At 44.9% G+C, this 16,558-nt stretch overlaps 1 protein-coding gene across 1 annotated transcript in view; it reads right to left on the bottom strand.

The window, feature by feature from the left end:
* Positions 1-16,558, bottom strand: part of LOC126262966 (monocarboxylate transporter 1-like) — a 278,318-nt gene that overhangs the window by 34,836 nt on the left and 226,924 nt on the right. Inside the window, exon 5 of the mRNA XM_049959916.1 lies at positions 1,706-2,233. Within this exon, the coding sequence (XP_049815873.1) occupies positions 1,706-2,233 (528 nt within the window). The remainder of the gene's footprint in view (positions 1-1,705; positions 2,234-16,558) is intronic.

The raw sequence follows: 16,558 nt of genomic DNA, 5'->3' as shown, positions 1-16,558 counted from the left end.
CTACGGTCGTAGTCTCGAATCCTGCCTCGGACATGGATGTGTGTGATGTCCTTAGGTTAGTTAGGTTTAATTAGTTCTAAGTTCTAGGCGACTGATGACCTCAGAAGTTAAGTCGCATAGTGCTCAGAGGCATTTGAACCAACATCGGACGACTGTAAACTCAGACAGATATTGTGGAACATTGACCGAACTCCGGCGAGCAATCCAGAATCGCCGGAGAGAATGACTGACGGAGGGATTAGTGCTTCCACACGACAACGCTCGACCCCTCGCCGCTCGTCAAACACAGGAGAAATTTTGGTGGACTGTCATGTCCCATCCCCCATACAGCCCGGACTTAGCCCCCAGCAATTATCACCTCTTCCTCAAGATAAAGGAACACTTAGGTAGCAAACGCTTCAAGAGCGACGATGCGGTCCGAGCAGAGGTCACACGCTTCCTCAATTGGTTGGCGGTAAACTTCTTCGGCTTAGGAATACAAAAGCTGGAGCACTGTCCTCAAAAGTGTGTCGGAAAAAATGGAGACTTGTGTTGAAAAATAGACAAAAGTGTAAGCTATTCAACGATGTAGAAATTAATAACAATTTGTAAAAAATATGGGAAGCTTACTTTTGGTACAACCCTGTATAAGCAACAAATAGAGAAAGGTTCCACACACCCTTAGAGGGACTGCTGCGATGCCAAGACCAGTCACAAAGAACGAAAGGGAAATACATGAAATAAAAACCAAGGAGACAGAGGTGGGAAATTAACCAACAAATTGAAAAAAGTTCCACTCACCCTGGGAGGGACTGCGACCCCAAAGCTAGTCACAAAGAACGAAAGATAAATACATGAAATACAGGGTGTTACAAAGAGATACGGCCAAACTTTCAGGAAACATTCCTCACACACAAAGAAAGAAAATATGTTATGTGGACATGTGTCCGGAAACGCTTACTTTCCATGTTAGAGCTCATTTTATTACTTCTCTTCAAATCACGTTAATCATGGAATGGAAACACACAGCAACAGAACGTACCAGCGTGACTTCAAACACTTTGTTACAGGAAATGTTGAAAATGTCCTCCTTTAGCGAAGATACATGCATCCACCCTCCGTCGCATGGACTCCCTGATGCGCTGATGCAGCCCTGGAGAATGGCGTATTGTATCACAGCAGTCCACAATACGAGCACACAGAGTCTCTACATTTGGTACCGGGGTTGCGTAGACAAGAGCTCTCAAATGCCTCCATAAATGAAACTCAAGAGGGTTGAGGTCAGGAGAGCGTGGAGGCCATGGAATTGGTCCGCCTGTACCAATCCATCGTTCACCGAATCAGTTGTTGACTGAAATGTGCAGGAGCTCCATCGTGCATGTTGTGTCGTACTTGTAAAGGCACATGTTCTAGCAGCACAGGTAGAGTATCCCGTATGAAATCATGGCGGTGAATTGAGGAATTACAGTACATACTGACGAAACAAAACTGAGCTCTAACATGGAAATTAAGCGTTTCCGGACACATGTCCACATAACATCTTTTCTTTATTTGTGTGTGAGGAATGTTTCCTGAAAGTTTGGCCGTACCTTTCTGTAACACTCTGTATAAACAAAGTGTGCTTGTGGAACATCTTTCTCCAAAAGAACCGAACACTAGATCCAACACTAGAGTCTCCTCCAAAAGTAAAAGAGCAGAGAGTGGGAAGAGCGTTGGAGGGTCTTACTGGGCTCCGGGCTGGTCTCCTGCGCCTCCTCCTCGCCGGCCTCCTCCACCGTGGTGGTGAGCTGCGGCCGCTTCCGCTCGTCGATCTCGATGTCGATGACGTCGCCGGTGCTGGAGCTGGCCAGCGACACGGCGGACGCGTTGCGGCGCGGGCCCTGCCTCTTGGGGGAGAGCAGGCCGTCCTTCTTGTCGGGCTCCCTCTCCCCCTCCTTCTTGTCGCCGTCGTTGTTGTTGTTCCCGTTGGCCTTGAGCGGCTCCAGCTCCTGCGGCACAGGCTGGCGCGCGGCGTGCCACTCCAGCGGGTGGAAGAGAAGCGCGCCGGTGAAGCCGTGCATGGTGAGCCCGCCGATCACCAGCACGGCGCCGCTGAAGCCGAACGTCTCCAGCAGCAGCCGCACCACGTGAGGCATCGCCATCTGGCCGGCGTTGGTGCCCGCCAGCGACAGACCCACGGCGCGGCCGCGCGCCTTCCGGAAGTACGTCTTCACCGCCAGGAAGTTGGACGGCGTCACCAGGCCCAGACCCAGACCTGCCGACATCGGTTTGACTTACTCAACACAACCTAGAACATTCTCAAGCACAAGACGTTCGTGAAATTGTATCACCTAGACCGAACATTGCTGCACCCCAATAGCATGGTGGAAGACTGCGGTGCAAAAAGTACAAAGAAGGGCAGCTCGATTTGTAGTATCGCAAAATAGGGGAAATAGTGTCACAGACATGATACGTGAATTGGAGTGGTAATCATTAAAACAAAGGCGTTTTCCGTTGCGACAGGATCTTCTCATGAAATTTCAATCACGTTTTTTCCTCCGATTGCGAAAACATTCTGTTGGCACCCACCTACACAGGTAGAAATGATAATGACGATAAAATAAGAGCAATCAGGGCTCGCACAGAAAAATTTAAGTGCTCGTTTTTCCCGCGTTCCGTTCGAGAGTGGAACGGTTGAGAGACAGCTTTAAGGTGGTTCACTGAACCCTCTGCCAGGCACTTTATTGTGAATAGCAGAGTAATCACGTAGGCGTAGATGAAGGGTCTTGATTTTCACCGTGGTTGGAACAAAAGGGCGCCCAATGACAGTTTAGACAGAGAGTAACAGAAATTTTTGTTTGGCCCTACTCGGCACGCCTTGGCGAGAGGAGTGGAGAAGCTGCGTTATAGTCTATACACGTAGCACTGGCGTCTGCTGTCGATACCACAAAGTTCCTCACCGATGGAAGTTCTCCGCACCACAGTCAGCGGCGTGTCTTGAAACGGATCGACGCACAAACACGGAGTCAGTTCTACATCATGCCATGGTCTAGTCAAGCAGCGAGAAGGGTACCATGTCTGGCGGCAATGAGTTTAGAGACAATCAGAAACTTCCTGGCAGATTAAAACTGTGTACCGGATCGAGACTCGAACTCGGGACCTTTGCCTTTCGCGGGGAAGTGCTCTACTTAGAGACAATCAGGTAGACTCTTCAAGTTAATGTGTAGGTCCTTGCATATGTTTGTGGACTTTGTCTTTGAATAGTTCAAATGGTTCAAATGTCTCTGAGCACTATGGGACTCAACATCTGAGGTCATCAGTCCCCTAGAACTTAGAACTACTTAAACCTAACCAACCTAAGGATATCACACACATCCATGCCCGAGGCAAGATTCGAACCTGCGACCGTAGCAGTCACGCGGTTCCGGACTGAAGTGCCTAGAACCGCACGGCCACCACGGCCGGCCTTTGAATAGTGCTACCAGCGTATTCTATAGAACGAACAGAGTTACGAGAAAGAGTTTCTATTAAACAGTGCTTCGATTTGTATTACCAACGACAATCTATTTCAACACAAGTTTTAGGCTGGTTCTGTCTATTGAAAGGTGGCTACACTGAGTCACAGCGCCAGAGATTGCGCCAAAGATTATCATTCCGCTGCCTCCACTGGCGCAGTAGTAGTTCAGAGGATGTTGAGGACAGTCGTTGTTCTGTTTGGCGAGAGAGTAGACGATCTGAGTGTTGACTGAAATGTTGTACTGTTCGGTTGGTGTAATGTATAGGTCGAAGAAGATGCAATTGTCAGAATATAGTTGAGAAAGGAGATGGGATTTGATTTATGAAGCTGGTGATTATGGAATATTTTCGTCAATGTATAATGATGTAAAAAGGTATCAGAGTTTTCGTTAATAACAGTCCCTCTTGCTCACAGGTACAGTCAACAAAGCATCTGGCTCGTGTTCATTTATTAGACTTGTAATTCTGGTTTCTATGTGCAATTATAGTATTTCTGGTTTCTATGTGCAATTATAGTATTTCTGGTTTTGCAGTTAGTTCATTGTAAATGGCGTTTAAAATATTTTGTCGTATTGAGAAAGAACCAAGCCAGATACATGTACGTTGAGTAACACTACCACACACAGAACAGCTACACTTGTGCTTTGTTGTTTCGTAGTTTTTATAGTTGCAGGGGACTTAATTAATCAATTGTGTTAACGGAAATTCCTTGACATTCTTTATTTTTACTTTAGGCAGTCAGATTGCGTGCTAATAATAGTCAGGGCCAACCGGTTACGAGAATTCGTAACCGGTCACACAGCTTGTAAAATTATTGCATTTATTCATTAATATTAGTCTTTTCTGTTTAATTAAGCCCCCATGCACTATGTACATGAATGTACCTACGTTCTGATCCACAGTCATCGCAAAGGAGAAATTTTATAACAAAAGGTAAGATTTGATTGTAAACGTGTTTCAATTTTTACATTTTACGCGTGCAAGAATGATGTCAATTATCATCTGATTAGAACCTAATTCATTTAAGGCAACCCATCGCAACAGAATCTGTCCAAATATGACTAAAAACAATGGTTTCCTCACATGGCGGCTCCAAAATCTAGAGTAAAGCTTTTCAAACAATGTGTCCCGACGCCCTGACATCTCGTGTAGTAGTATCAGCCGCGCGGAGTTTAGAGACAATCAGTTAGACTCTTCAAGTGGCCGTGCGGTTAGAGGCGCCATGTGACTAATCGTGCGGCCCCTCCCGCCAGAGGTTCGAGTCCTCCCTCGGGCATGGATGTGAGTGTTGTCCTTAGTGTTAAGTTAGTTTAAGTAGTGTGTAAGTATAGTTTGGTCCCTTAGGAACATTTAGTAGTATCAAGGGTATCACGAGACAGGTAAATTCAGAACGTGAAACAAAAGGAAAACTTGTGACAAAATAATACAAAACATCCTTCTCTTAGTTCAGTGTAACCCCAGAGCACGTATTAAACAAGTGCAGTTAATAACAAAACACATCCATCAATTCTTGATCATTTAGTGGGACTGAAAGAGAGGATGGAAATTTCCCAACACTAGATATAAATCAGTGTGACTGGAAAAGAAATCCTTTCGCACTTTCCAGTATTTGGGAACTTAGACTTGATAAAGAAGAGGATCTGACAGGCCTGGAGAACAACCGCACTTTAAAACTTAACTACTAAGAAACAGATTTGTGCAACTTCAGGATTTCTATTCAGTCACCCTACTTCTACCTCAGTTAAAGAGCATTCAAAGTTTTGCTGTAGTTTTCTACAACATATTCGTGTGAAATTGCATTTTCTCTTATGACCAATACACAAACAGTTTAACGTGGAAGTTTGAGAAAGTTGAATGAGGAAATCCGTGACAGTTGGTCCAGCACTGAGCTAATATAAGACTTATTTGTAATGCTCGTCAATCCCATATGAGTCGTGGAATTCATAATAACTTTTGAAAGTATTCTATCTGCGAAATTTTGTGCTTAAAAATGAAATATAGGGTGAGTGAAGATGGACTTTATAACTTTGGAATGATACAGAAATCTACATAATCGGTAGATATGTCAATTTGTAGCAAACAATAAGTTTCACATAAGAGTGTCAGTCGTCATTTTGGTTCCATGTGACTACCATTTGTGACGCGGTAAACATCCCGCCCAGTAATCAATTTCTTTCCACTCTCCTTTCAGTGGCGCAGTAGATTCGATTTCTCAGGTCGGCTAAATTGTTTAGTAGTGTAGAAATAAACACACGGTCTTTAACGAAACCCCAGAGAAAGAAGTCCAATGGTATCAGGATAGGGGAGCGAGGTGGCCATGTGATTGCTCCTTCGAGGCCAGTCTACCGACCTGGGAGGCGATTATCGAGGAAACCTCGAACTTCTGTGAGGAAACGAGTTGGTCGCACCGTCTTGCTGACAATAAACGATCCTATCTCGGTCATCTTCATCGACCTGTGAAATTTAAAATGTTTTCACGCATATCCGCACTCACAACACCAGTGACAGTTTTCTCCATGAAGAAGATTGGTTGGTTGATCTGTTGGAGGGGACCAAGCAGCTAGGTCATAGGGACCATCGGATTAGGGAAGGATGGGGAAGGAAGTCGGCTGTACCCTTTCCAAGGAGCCATCCCGGAATTTAGGGAAATCAAGGAAACTCTAAATCAGGACTGCCGGATACGGGTTTGAACCGTCATTCTCTCGAATGCGAGTCCAGTGTGCTAGCCACTGCGCCAACTCACTCGGTCATGAGGAAAGGGCTGTACACTTTCAGTTTCCTAGGGGCGCAAAACACATTAACTTTGGAGCTTTCACGAACGTATTCCAGGGTTGCATGTGAATTTTCCTTGTCTCATATTCTACACTTGTAGGTGTTCACCACGACACTGACATGAAATGTTACTCATGACCGCAGATTAATGTGTTCAGTAATGTCTCGTCGCTCTCTATCCGATGCAACACTTCCGCGCAGAATTCCCCACGAGCAACCTTATCTGCATCGCTAATGTGCTGCGCCATTGTGAATCTGTATGGTTTCACGTATAAATGTCTACGCAGTTTTATTGCGGAATGTCAGTGTGGTGTCACCGCGAGACACCACACTTGCTAGGTGGTAGCCTTTAAATCGGCCGCGGTCCGTTAGTATACGTCCGACCAGCGTGTCGCCACTATCAGTGATTGCAGACCGAGCGCCGCCACACGGCATGTCTAGAGAGACTTCCTAGCACTCGCCCCAGTTGTACAACCGACTTTGCTAGCGATGGTTCACTGACAAAATACGCTCTCATTTGCCGAGACGATAGTTAGCATAGCCTTCAGCTACGTCATTTGCTACGACCTAGCAAGGCGCCAGTACCACTTACTATTGCTGCTGTAATATTGTACCGTCAAGACCGACGTTCACCATTTATGGATTAAAGTTAAGTATTCCACCAGCTACGTCCGTTTTTTCTAAAGTCTACTTTCCCTGTCCTGTTCCAGACCTCACGCCAGCCTGCGTGAACTAAAACGCGTGCCTTTCGGCTTCCTCTTGTAACCCGGTGTTGGCTCTCCTGCCAACCACAACAGTCAGTCTCGCATAACCATATACTCGCAGGCGACGTGGTCATTTGTCATTTCGCAGTGAACAATCTGTCTCAACAAAGTGCTTCTGCCAAGAGTAAATTGTAGGCCTGCTTGGAGTTTGTTTAGCGTATTCAGTACGTAATTTAAGCTGAACAGTTGTTGCCGAGTTCGTCTCATGAAACCAAAACCCACAGGGAGCACACTCCGCACCAGCGGAATTAGCCATTTTAAATGTACATTACACTGGCGCTCCTGGTGGCGGAATGAGGTACTGATGTACTACATGAATCGAACTTGAGGCTCTTTGCTACAAAATGATGCATCTACCGATTCTATATCATTGTTGTAAAATCCTTTTTGACTCGCCCTGTATCAAAATTATTATTTCATTGAAATATCGGTTGTTACAACAGAATCGCTTTTATTAATATTAATGAACGGGAGTCTTGTGAAATCGTAAATATTAGAAGGGTGACGCCATGAGGAAAAGTTTGGAAAACATTGATCTAAAGATAGAGATTGATGATGATGAGGCCCGCACCGCCGCCTAGGCAAGTTTGTAGCGGAGATGGTTTGCCATTGCCTTCCTCCGACCGTAATGGGGATGAATGATGATCACGAAGACGACAGAACAACACGCAGTCATCCTGAGGCAGGGAAAAACCCTGACCACGCCGGGAATCGAACCCGGAACCCCGTGCGCGGGAAGCAAGAACGCTACCGAAAGACCATGAGCAAAAGTTCATTTCCTTATTTTGCAGCAAAGAAGAAAATTTAGAGCTACATTCTGCCAGATTCGCAATGAATTTCAAAGAACTCAGTAAACCTCAAGAACAGCCAGAAGAAACACTGAATGGTTTTTCTGCCTTATGTCAATGGAGTGTGCTTCAGGATCACACTGCAACGGGCGGGAGACTAGCTCTCCTCCTCCGCCCCCCCCCCCCGCCTCTTCTCCTCTTGCGCCCCCCCCCCCCCTCCAAATCACAAAGCGTGGTAAAGCTGTCTACGCAGCGAAGACAAGCCGGTGCCCTTTCCAGTCTACATACATACAACCAACCCGCCGGATGCCCTCTTGTTGACCACCTTAACTGTGAGCTCGGAGTATGTTTCGTATTTGGCTGTGGCTGAATTTCTCTTTGTGGTGTGACGGACGTGGGCCTTATTCACGGATTTGCAGTCTTTCACAATGTTCATTCTTTGTGTAAAGACTGTTAGTCGGAAGTTCGTGATGTGCGCTGAACTCTCAACTTGTACCGAACTCGTAACTAGTCTTATACGAATGACGGTAACAGATGAGCTGCTCCACACATTGTCCATCGAAGTTGGTATGGTTTTATTAGACCCTGAATAAATGAACTGATGAATAGTTATTTTCATAATGTTTTAAGTTGCTTGAGGTAGATAACTTGGAACGTTTAGTTTCGTGGGCAACGCTGTCGCCGCCGAACTCATGAATTCGCCTTCACAGCTTTACTTCTGCTTGTACATCTCTCCTACTTTCCAAAATTTCCAGAAGCTCTTATGCTTACATAGTGGGAGAAGAAAGAAATTGAGGAGAAATCCCTTAGACACAGCCTAAGGCGCTGTTTCCTTACTGAATCCTTCATTGTGCGGTGGACTGCGCACATACTCCGAAGCAGACTCAGCGATGCATTCTGGGTTGTTGATGTTGTTGGCAGAACACAGTGTTCTGCGCAGGGAAGTAACAACGTGAAAAAAAAGTCATAATGAAATACTATGAGATCTCTGTAGGGTCGACAATTCGCACAGGACTCCCAGTTGACCTCCAACATAATCAAATACAATGCTTTGCACATATATAGGCAGAAAGATCCATTGTTGTTCGGTTAGACGACTGCTGGTCAACGTCCCGCCTTTTGCGAATGCAACAGGGAAGCGGGAAGTTGCAGTCGTACAAGAAGTACTGTTTGCTTTAGACAGCACTTAGCTTCTGGAATATAAGCGCAGATGTAACTGTATGGAGCAGATCGGTACCTGCCATGCTTGGACAACAGGGGGCGCGCAGGTCGCTAGCCAGGTGCGTATTATTCCACAAAAATCTAAAAACGACGGCAATAGCTAAGACGAGTGCCGAGGTAATACGCTCGGCGCATTGGCATGCTCTGATACCACCCGGAAACAACACGCTTACCTGTCGTGACATGAAAAGTGGGCTTCTAAGCCGACGTGGCACATCATTCGCCATCCGCTTGCAGTTTTTTCAGGTTTCAACTGCACCACTGCTCCGAAGTCTCCACTCTAGAAATGAAAGTAACAAGCCCAGTGACTGATATGTCCGATGATTTCTTTGCGATTAGAAGTTGTGAACGTCAGATAAATCAAGATGAAACGATGGCACAGTGTGATGGCAAATTTACGATCCTGGTCTGCACCAATACGCTAAGGTAAAAGTGTACTGAGGCAGAGTTGTGGTAATGAAGAGTCATATTGAAAGAAAATTTAGGAACACTGCGAAAGCATCGGGTGCTCCTAGGGGTACGTACGGCAGTAGCTCTTCTGCTTTAGTAGCTGTTCTATGTAAAACCGTACAGAGTAGGGGTATTGGAAAATTTGTTACTGTCAGCACTGTTAGGTTTTAGCCTGCCGAAAATATCCAGGGCACAGTGTGATGGCAAATTTACGATCCTGGTCTGCACCAATACGCTAAGGTAAAAGTGTACTGAGGCAGAGTTGTGGTAATGAAGAGTCATATTGAAAGAAAATTTAGGAACACTGCGAAAGCATGGGGTGCTCCTAGGGGTACGTACGGCAGTAGTTCTTCTGCTTTAGTAGCTGTTCTATGTAAAACCGTACAGAGTAGGGGTATTGGAAAATTTGTTACTGTCAGCACTGTTAGGTTTTAGCCTGCCGAAAATATCCAGGGCACAGTGTGATGGCAAATTTACGATCCTGGTCTGAACCAATACGCTAAGGTAAAAGTGTACTGAGGCAGAGTTGTGGTAATGAAGAGTCATATTGAAAGAAAATTTAGGAACACTGCGAAAGCATGGGGTGCTCCTAGGGGTACGTACGGCAGTAGTTCTTCTGCTTTAGTAGCTGTTCTATGTAAAACCGTACAGAGTAGGGGTATTGGAAAATTTGTTACTGTCAGCACTGTTAGGTTTTAGCCTGCCGAAAATATCCACGGCACAGTGTGATGGCAAATTTACGATCCTGGTCTGCACCAATACGCTAAGGTAAAAGTGTACTGAGGCAGAGTTGTGGTAATGAAGAGTCACATTGAAAGAAAATTTAGGAACACTGCGAAAGCATGGGGTGCTCCTAGGGGTACGTACGGCAGTAGTTCTTCTGCTTTAGTAGCTGTTCTATGTAAAACCGTACAGAGTAGGGGTATTGGAAAATTTGTTACTGTCAGCACTGTTAGGTTTTACCCTGCCGAAAATATCCAGGGCACAGTGTGATGGCAAATTTACGATCCTGGTCTGCACCAATACGCTAAGGTAAATGTGGACTGAGGCAGAGTTGTGGTAATGAAGAGTCATATTGAAAGAAAATTTAGGAACACTGCGAAAGCATGGGGTGCTCCTAGGGGTACGTACGGCAGTAGTTCTTCTGCTTTAGTAGCTGTTCTATGTAAAACCGTACAGAGTAGGGGTATTGGAAAATTTGTTACTGTCAGCACTGTTAGGTTTTAGCCTGCCGAAAATATCCAGGGCACAGTGTGATGGCAAATTTACGATCCTGGTCTGCACCAATACGCTAAGGTAAAAGTGTACTGAGGCAGAGTTGTGGTAATGAAGAGTCACATTGAAAGAAAATTTAGGAACACTGCGAAAGCATGGGGTGCTCCTAGGGGTACGTACGGCAGTAGTTCTTCTGCTTTAGTAGCTGTTCTATGTAAAACCGTACAGAGTAGGGGTATTGGAAAATTTGTTACTGTCAGCACTGTTAGGTTTTACCCTGCCGAAAATATCCAGGGCACAGTGTGATGGCAAATTTACGATCCTGGTCTGCACCAATACGCTAAGGTAAATGTGGACTGAGGCAGAGTTGTGGTAATGAAGAGTCATATTGAAAGAAAATTTAGGAACACTGCGAAAGCATGGGTTGCTCCTAGGGGTACGTACGGCAGTAGTTCTTCTGCTTTAGTAGCTGTTCTATATAAAACTGTACAGAGTAGGGGTATTGGAAAATTTGTTACTGTCAGCACTGTTAGGTTTTACCCTGCCGAAAATATCCAGGGCACAGTGTGATGGCAAATTTACGATCCTGGTCTGCACCAATACGCTAAGGTAAAAGTGTACTGAGGCAGAGTTGTGGTAATGAAGAGTCATATTGAAAGAAAATTTAGGAACACTGCGAAAGCATGGGGTGCTCCTAGGGGTACGTACGGCAGTAGTTCTTCTGCTTTAGTAGCTGTTCTATGTAAAACCGTACAGAGTAGGGGTATTGGAAAATTTGTTACTGTCAGCACTGTTAGGTTTTAGCCTGCCGAAAATATCCAGGGCACAGTGTGATGGCAAATTTACGATCCTGGTCTGCACCAATACGCTAAGGTAAAAGTGTACTGAGGCAGAGTTGTGGTAATGTAGAGTCATATTGAAAGAAAATTTAGGAACACTGCGAAAGCATGGGGTGCTCCTAGGGGTACGTACGGCAGTAGTTCTTCTGCTTTAGTAGCTGTTCTATGTAAAACCGTACAGAGTAGGGGTATTGGAAAATTTGTTACTGTCAGCACTGTTAGGTTTTACCCTGCCGAAAATATCCAGGGCACAGTGTGATGGCAAATTTACGATCCTGGTCTGCACCAATACGCTAAGGTAAAAGTGTACTGAGGCAGAGTTGTGGTAATGAAGAGTCATATTGAAAGAAAATTTAGGAACACTGCGAAAGCATGGGGTGCTCCTAGGGGTACGTACGGCAGTAGTTCTTCTGCTTTAGTAGCTGTTCTATGTAAAACCGTACAGAGTAGGGGTATTGGAAAATTTGTTACTGTCAGCACTGTTAGGTTTTAGCCTGCCGAAAATATCCAGGGCACAGTGTGATGGCAAATTTACGATCCTGGTCTGCACCAATACGCTAAGGTAAAAGTGTACTGAGGCAGAGTTGTGGTAATGAAGAGTCACATTGAAAGAAAATTTAGGAACACTGCGAAAGCATGGGGTGCTCCTAGGGGTACGTACGGCAGTAGTTCTTCTGCTTTAGTAGCTGTTCTATGTAAAACCGTACAGAGTAGGGGTATTGGAAAATTTGTTACTGTCAGCACTGTTAGGTTTTACCCTGCCGAAAATATCCAGGGCACAGTGTGATGGCAAATTTACGATCCTGGTCTGCACCAATACGCTAAGGTAAATGTGGACTGAGGCAGAGTTGTGGTAATGAAGAGTCATATTGAAAGAAAATTTAGGAACACTGCGAAAGCATGGGGTGCTCCTAGGGGTACGTACGGCAGTAGTTCTTCTGCTTTAGTAGCTGTTCTATGTAAAACCGTACAGAGTAGGGGTATTGGAAAATTTGTTACTGTCAGCACTGTTAGGTTTTAGCCTGCCGAAAATATCCACGGCACAGTGTGATGGCAAATTTACGATCCTGGTCTGCACCAATACGCTAAGGTAAAAGTGTACTGAGGCAGAGTTGTGGTAATGTAGAGTCATATTGAAAGAAAATTTAGGAACACTGCGAAAGCATGGGTTGCTCCTAGGGGTACGTACGGCAGTAGTTCTTCTGCTTTAGTAGCTGTTCTATATAAAACTGTACAGAGTAGGGGTATTGGAAAATTTGTTACTGTCAGCACTGTTAGGTTTTACCCTGCCGAAAATATCCAGGGCACAGTGTGATGGCAAATTTACGATCCTGGTCTGCACCAATACGCTAAGGTAAAAGTGTACTGAGGCAGAGTTGTGGTAATGAAGAGTCATATTGAAAGAAAATTTAGGAACACTGCGAAAGCATGGGGTGCTCCTAGGGGTACGTACGGCAGTAGTTCTTCTGCTTTAGTAGCTGTTCTATGTAAAACCGTACAGAGTAGGGGTATTGGAAAATTTGTTACTGTCAGCACTGTTAGGTTTTAGCCTGCCGAAAATATCCAGGGCACAGTGTGATGGCAAATTTACGATCCTGGTCTGCACCAATACGCTAAGGTAAAAGTGTACTGAGGCAGAGTTGTGGTAATGTAGAGTCATATTGAAAGAAAATTTAGGAACACTGCGAAAGCATGGGGTGCTCCTAGGGGTACGTACGGCAGTAGTTCTTCTGCTTTAGTAGCTGTTCTATGTAAAACCGTACAGAGTAGGGGTATTGGAAAATTTGTTACTGTCAGCACTGTTAGGTTTTACCCTGCCGAAAATATCCAGGGCACAGTGTGATGGCAAATTTACGATCCTGGTCTGCACCAATACGCTAAGGTAAAAGTGTACTGAGGCAGAGTTGTGGTAATGAAGAGTCATATTGAAAGAAAATTTAGGAACACTGCGAAAGCATGGGGTGCTCCTAGGGGTACGTACGGCAGTAGTTCTTCTGCTTTAGTAGCTGTTCTATGTAAAACCGTACAGAGTAGGGGTATTGGAAAATTTGTTACTGTCAGCACTGTTAGGTTTTAGCCTGCCGAAAATATCCAGGGCACAGTGTGATGGCAAATTTACGATCCTGGTCTGCACCAATACGCTAAGGTAAAAGTGTACTGAGGCAGAGTTGTGGTAATGAAGAGTCATATATAAAGAAAATTTAGGAACACTGCGAAAGCATGGGGTGCTCCTTGGGGTACGTACGGCAGTAGTTCTTCTGCTTTAGTAGCTGTTCTATGTAAAACCGTACAGAGTAGGGGTATTGGAAAATTTGTTACTGTCAGCACTGTTAGATTTTAGCCTGCCGAAAATATCCAGGGCACAGTGTGATGGCAAATTTACGATCCTGGTCTGCACCAATACGCTAAGGTAAAAGTGTACTGAGGCAGAGTTGTGGTAATGTAGAGTCATATTGAAAGAAAATTTAGGAACACTGCGAAAGCATGGGTTGCTCCTAGGGGTACGTACGGCAGTAGTTCTTCTGCTTTAGTAGCTGTTCTATGTAAAACCGTACAGAGTAGGGGTATTGGAAAATTTGTTACTGTCAGCACTGTTAGGTTTTAGCCTGCCGAAAATATCCAGGGCACAGTGTGCTGCCAAATTTACGATCCTGGTCTGCACCAATACGCTAAGGTAAAAGTGTACTGAGGCAGAGTTGTGGTAATGAAGAGTCATATTGAAGGAAAATTTAGGAACACTGCGAAAGCATGGGGTGCTCCTAGGGGTACGTACGGCAGTAGTTCTTCTGCTTTAGTAGCTGTTCTATGTAAAACCGTACAGAGTAGGGGTATTGGAAAATTTGTTACTGTCAGCACTGTTAGGTTTTAGCCTGCCGAAAATATCCAGGGCACAATGTGATGGCAAATTTACGATCCTGGTCTGCACCAATACGCTAAGGTAAAAGTGTACTGAGGCAGAGTTGTGGTAATGAAGAGTCATATTGCAAGAAAATTTAGGAACACTGCGAAAGCATGGGGTGCTCCTAGGGGTACGTACGGCAGTAGCTCTTCTGCTTTAGTAGCTGTTCTATATAAAACTGTACATAGTAAAGCACAGTGTGATGGCAAATTTACGATCCCGGTCTGCACCAATACGCTAAGGTAAAAGTGTACTGAGGCAGAGTTGTGGTAATGAAGAGTCATATTGAAAGAAAATTTAGGAACACTGCGAAAGCATGGGGTGCTCCTAGGGGTACGTACGGCAGTAGCTCTTCTGCTTTAGTAGCTGTTCTATGTAAAACCGTACAGAGTAGGGGTATTGGAAAATTTGTTACTGTCAGCACTGTTAGGTTTTAGCCTGCCGAAAATATCCAGGGCACAGTGTGATGGCAAATTTACGATCCTGGTCTGCACCAATACGCTAAGGTAAAAGTGTACTGAGGCAGAGTTGTGGTAATGAAGAGTCATATTGCAAGAAAATTTAGGAACACTGCGAAAGCATGGGGTGCTCCTAGGGGTACGTACGGCAGTAGCTCTTCTGCTTTAGTAGCTGTTCTATATAAAACTGTACATAGTAGGGCACAGTGTGATGGCAAATTTACGATCCTGGTCTGCACCAATACGCTAAGGTAAAAGTGTACTGAGGCAGAGTTGTGGTAATGAAGAGTCATATTGACGGAAAATTTAGGAACACTGCGAAAGCATGGGGTGCTCCTAGGGGTACGTACGGCAATAGTAGGGGTATTGGAAAATTTGTTACTGTCAGCACTGTTAGGTTTTAGCCTGCCGAAAATATCCAGGGCACAGTGTGATGGCAAATTTACGATCCTGGTCTGCACCAATACGCTAAGGTAAAAGTGTACTGAGGCAGAGTTGTGGTAATGAAGAGTCATATTGAAAGAAAATTTAGGAACACTGCGAAAGCATGGGGTGCTCCTAGGGGTACGTACGGCAGTAGTTCTTCTGCTTTAGTAGCTGTTCTATGTAAAACCGTACAGAGTAGGGGTATTGGAAAATTTGTTACTGTCAGCACTGTTAGGTTTTAGCCTGCCGAAAATATCCAGGGCACAGTGTGATGGCAAATTTACGATCCTGGTCTGCACCAATACGCTAAGGTAAAAGTGTACTGAGGCAGAGTTGTGGTAATGAAGAGTCATATTGCAAGAAAATTTAGGAACACTGCGAAAGCATGGGGTGCTCCTAGGGGTACGTACGGCAGTAGCTCTTCTGCTTTAGTAGCTGTTCTATATAAAACTGTACATAGTAGGGCACAGTGTGATGGCAAATTTACGATCCTGGTCTGCACCAATACGCTAAGGTAAAAGTGTACTGAGGCAGAGTTGTGGTAATGAAGAGTCATATTGACGGAAAATTTAGGAACACTGCGAAAGCATGGGGTGCTCCTAGGGGTACGTACGGCAATAGTAGGGGTATTGGAAAATTTGTTACTGTCAGCACTGTTAGGTTTTAGCCTGCCGAAAATATCCAGGGCACAGTGTGATGGCAAATTTACGATCCTGGTCTGCACCAATACGCTAAGGTAAAAGTGTACTGAGGCAGAGTTGTGGTAATGAAGAGTCATATTGAAAGAAAATTTAGGAACACTGCGAAAGCATGGGGTGCTCCTAGGGGTACGTACGGCAGTAGTTCTTCTGCTTTAGTAGCTGTTCTATGTAAAACCGTACAGAGTAGGGGTATTGGAAAATTTGTTACTGTCAGCACTGTTAGGTTTTAGCCTGCCGAAAATATCCAGGGCACAGTGTGATGGCAAATTTACGATCCTGATCTGCACCAATACGCTAAGGTAAAAGTGTACTGAGGCAGAGTTGTGGTAATGAAGAGTCATATTGAAGGAAAATTTAGGAACACTGCGAAAGCAGGGGGTGCTCCTAGGGGTACGTACGGCAGTAGCTCTTCTGCTTTAGTAGCTGTTCTATGTAAAACCGTACAGAGTAGGGGTATTGGAAAATTTGTTACTGTCAGCACTGTTAGGTTTTAGCCTGCCGAAAATATCCACTATATGTACGAAAACGAGCTTTATTCCTGCACTCCCCGA

The sequence above is a fragment of the Schistocerca nitens genome, chromosome 6 (assembly GCF_023898315.1).
Source record: "Schistocerca nitens isolate TAMUIC-IGC-003100 chromosome 6, iqSchNite1.1, whole genome shotgun sequence".
NCBI lineage: Eukaryota > Metazoa > Arthropoda > Insecta > Orthoptera > Acrididae > Schistocerca > Schistocerca nitens.
Note: the sequence above shows the minus strand (reverse complement) of the source record. Positions and strands in the feature narration are given on the sequence as shown.